Source organism: Notolepis coatsorum (assembly GCF_963971535.1).
Source record: "Notolepis coatsorum genome assembly, chromosome: 2".
NCBI classification, from domain to species: Eukaryota; Metazoa; Chordata; class Actinopteri; order Aulopiformes; family Paralepididae; genus Notolepis; species Notolepis coatsorum.
The window spans coordinates 53198973-53203536 of NC_140166.1; the positions used below are offsets into that span (position 1 = coordinate 53198973).

A 4564-nucleotide genomic window follows, 5' to 3' on the forward strand; every position below is an offset into this window, starting at 1 on the left:
AGCAGCAAACAGAAGCAAAGGAATTCCATCATCCCAGTCTTTGTCGAACTCCGTACAATATGCCCGCAGCATTGTTTTGATAGTCTGGTGAAATCTCTCCAGCGCCCCCTGGGACTCTGGATGATAGGCAGAGGAAGGGCAATGCTGGATAGACAACTGCTGGAGGACCTGAGCAAAGAGACGGGACATGAAGTTAGACCCTTGATCTGATTGAATGACCTTTGGTAGACCAAAAGTCGAAAAAAACCTAACCAGAGCTTTGGATATAGCTGGGGCTGTGATCTTGCGTAAAGGAATGGCTTCAGGAAAACGGGTCGCTGCACACATAATAGTCAAAAGGTACTGGTTCCCTGTCTTAGTTCGAGGGAGGGGACCAACACAGTCAATGAGGATCCGCTCAAAAGGTTCCCCAACGGCAGGGATAGGCTGCAGAGGAGCCTGAGGGATCTTCTGGTTTGGTTTACCAACCACCTGACACACATGGCACGAGCGACAATATTGTGCCACATCTGACTTCAAACCAGGCCAACAAAAATGTCTCAGCACACGGTCATAAGTCTTCCTGACCCCCATGTGACCAGCAAGATCATGATCATGTGCTAGATGCAGTATATCAGGACGATACACGGCTGGAACAACAATCTGAAACACACTGCCCCAGTCATCCAGACTGGACAGGTTAGGTGGTGTCCACTTTCTCATGAGCACGTCATTGCTAACAAAGTATCCTTGAGACGTATCTACCATTTCATCCTCTAAAACCGCCTCTTCAAAGAGGGACGACAAGGAGACATCCTTGTTTTGCTCTAGTACCAACTGCTCATGAGACGGAATCACCTTACCAAACCCCTCATCAGGGCCACTTTTCAACTCAACAAAGAACGTGTCACTAAGTGTCATATCACCATCTAAGTTAACAACCTCATGGGTGTCACATTTGACCTTTGACATTGCGCGTGTTACCGCACACACAGGAAACACTCCTGGATGCTTCTGTGTGAGCTCATCAGGAACCTCAGAAACTACAGGGACGGGAATTACAACTGGAGTAGCCAGCACTTTGCCACCGGCCAAATCGTTCCCTAGAATGAAGGACACCCCCTTTATGGGAATGTGAGAACATACTCCTACGACAACATTGCCTGATACTAAGGGAGAGTTTAGCGAGACCTCATGCAAAGGAGTATTCACAAAGCCTCCTCCAAAGCCCTGAACAATGGCACCGGAATGCAATGAAGAATCTTCCGAAAATGGCAAAATCCCATCCAGAATGAGAGACTGGAAAGCTCCTGTATCTCTCCATATTGTAATAGCCTGCCTTGATCCTAATTCACCAACCAGTGAAACAAATCCATCCATCCTAAATGTTGAGGAGCCCTCTAGCTCCCTGTCTGCACCTTTGATACTTCGCACCCCACCCTCTAATGTCGGCATAGGTGTCCTGTCTATGATTTCTACCAGAGCCACCGTTTTTACATTTTTCTGCTTAAGCACAGGGCATCCAGCAACGATATGACCAGGCTCCTTACAGTAAAAACAGATAACCCCCTCTGGGAATGCACTAGCAGAGCCACCTTGCCTAGGAGTCGAAGTAAACCGACCAGCAGACACGGGTGCCGAAGGACGCCTACTACCCCTGGACTCCACACGGCCCTCCTCTACAAAGACAGATTTGTGTGTTAACACAAACTCATCAGCCAAGACAGCAGCGTCGGCTATCTTCGATACCTTATGCTCATTTAGATGTGTGGAAACGTTATCAGGAACACACCTCTTAAATTCCTCTAGGAGAACCAACTGTCTGAGCTGCTCCCTTGACTCTGCTTTTTGCGAGGTGCACCACCGGTCAAACAGGTTCTCCTTCTCTTTTCCAAATTCAACATAAGACTGCCCCTCCTGCCTACGATAACCTCTAAAACGCTGACGATAGGCCTCGGGGACCAACTCATAAGCCCTCAATATGGAAGCTTTAACCAGCTCATAATCAGCGCTTTGTTCAAGGGACAGAGCAGTGTAGGCTTCTTGTGCCCTACCAACCAAAACACATTGCAGCAGCAGTGTCCAGGCGGTATCAGGCCACTTCAATGTGGTTGCCACCCGTTCAAAAAGGGGAAAATATCTTTCCACGTCTTTCTCAAAGAATGGTGGCACCATCCTAATATTCCTGCCTACATCAAACCCGGAACGTGACTCTGGATGCAGAGAACCCGCCTGCAAGGCAGCATGCTTAAATGCAAGCTCCTTCATTGCACGATCGTGCTCTCTCTCCTCTCTCCTCTCCTCTTGTTGTAGCTGTTTTTCCTTAAGCTCCCGCTCTCTCTCATCTCTCCTCTCCTCTTGTTGTAGCTGTTTTTCCTTAAACTCACGCTCCTGTTGTAGCTGCTTTTCCCTAAATGCCAACTCCCTAGGCCCCCAATCGATGGCAACACCTTCCGCCACGCCAGAGAGTTGTGGAGACACCTCAGACAAAAGAAGCTCATCCACCGTTGCCACAATCACCTGCTCCTCAATGAGTATAGCCCTCAAAGTCCCCAAGGCAGTCGTTTTTAACCGCTTCTCACTGGCAGTAAGCTCCACATTGTAGTGCACAGCAAGCTTCAGAAGCTGCTCTTTGGAAAACCTTCCCAACATCTCGTCAGAGGGGTTCTCAACAAAATCCTTAATGGTAGCCATCGTTACTGTACCAGTCACCACAAGCTACTCACTTTACCCTACAGTCACTAAGAACCACTAACAAACCACGAAGAACCACCAAAGAACCACTGAAAAACCACTAAAGAACCACTGAAGAACCACGAAGAACCACTGAAGAACCATGAAGAATGCTAATGCCAATAATAACAACCATAAAGGGACGCGGTGGAAATGTGAGCTCTACGGAGCGCACCTTTCCAGGTTGCACAAACAAACAAAACAAAATTAAAAAAAACACACCCACCCTAAATAGACGTGTCATACACGCAGGGTGTTAGGTGCTACCAGGTATGCTCACCAAACACAATAAATCCACAAAATATTCCAAACAGGTGCGCCTTCTAACCTGATGTGACCACATATGCTTCTACGTCTAAACTGCAGAAAACCCCGGCCTACCACATGTCTACCCTAAGAAACACTAAATCAAGCCCTACCACACTACCTGTGTTTCCTGGCCGCCCTAACCTACCTACCCTTAAACTAATGCCCTGTAGACCTAACTTTCTTCAACCACACCTGCTACCAGTCAAAGATCATATACAATCATTTCATTGACCGCCCCAGGAGTACGCGGTGCACCGGACGCTAACCAACAACCAGAAAATAATATCCCTATCTACATGTGGTGCCTACTAAACTATATATTTTAACAGCATAAGTAGTCACATCAAATTACAAACAAATACGGCATACTCACATGTTTGATGAAAATGGCTCAGCCCCCACGTTACACCATGTGTAACGAACACCACCCAAACCATAATATGATGACACCCCGTGCAACACAAAAAAAAATCACCAAACAAAGTGCTAGGGGTAAAAGATCCCGGACAAGCGCCCAATTGTTACGACCCTGGTTCATGGGTACGCAACCTATGTGTAATCAACACCAAAACCCTGTGCTCTAACTCAAAAATGCTACTAAACCAAGGAACTACTAATATAACTATAAGCTAATGTACTGGTAACCCAACGGACAAGGACTGTAAGAACCTGACAGCTCTTTCACTAGGCACAGACCGTGCATGTGTGTTTCTGGGTCTGCCTTTGAAGCTCCCCAGCAGGTAACCAATCAGCACTAATTGGCTAATTGGCAGCCCTCACCTGCCTGCCCTGGTGACACAGGAGTGACCAGGCCTCTAGTACATAACAATCACCACCACTACCACCACCACCACCACCACTACTACCACCACCATCACCACCACTACCACCACCACTACCACTACTACCACCACCACCACCACCACGGAAGCCAACTCACGTAATACAGTATGTCGACCCATCCCTCCATGGTGATGCACTGGAAGACTGTGAGGATGGCGAACAGGATGTTGTCGAAGTTGGTGATGCCGAAGTTTGGGCCGATCCAGTAGAGCTGGCACTTGGTGCCGTTCTCACACGTCCTGGCAGGAGGGTCCAGACCACAGGGGGAGGAGTCTGCTGCCATCTCACCTACACACACACACACACACGCACACACACACACACACACACACGCACACACACACACATAAACACACACACATAAACACACACACACATAAACACACACACAGACACACACAGACACACACATAAACACACACACACACACACACGCGCACACAGACACATGCACACAGACAGAGTGAAACACAAATACGGCAGGTTAATTTCTTAATAGGCAGGGGACGCATTATGCAAAGTTGCAGTACATGATGAGATACAGGATAAACATGGAAGCATACCGCTGCTGTCGGGACAAAACCTCATAACTCCATTTTTTGAATTTTTTTTTTATTATATAAATCAACTCCGTAGATCATCCTCCATATGTGTGTGTGGGTTTTACAAAGTTTAAACAATGGGAAAGCATTAAACCGAT

The 4564-nt window shown here is 47.4% G+C and overlaps 1 protein-coding gene across 1 annotated transcript in view; it reads right to left on the reverse strand.

Moving 5' to 3' along the window:
- Nucleotides 1-4147, reverse strand: part of LOC311223356 (uncharacterized protein) — a gene marked incomplete at both ends in the record, with an annotated part of 44839 nt that extends 40692 nt beyond the window's left edge. Inside the window, one exon of the mRNA XM_084308146.1 lies at nucleotides 3969-4147. Within this exon, the coding sequence (XP_084164272.1) occupies nucleotides 3969-4147 (179 nt within the window). The remainder of the gene's footprint in view (nucleotides 1-3968) is intronic.
- Nucleotides 4148-4564: the final 417 nt, after the last annotated feature.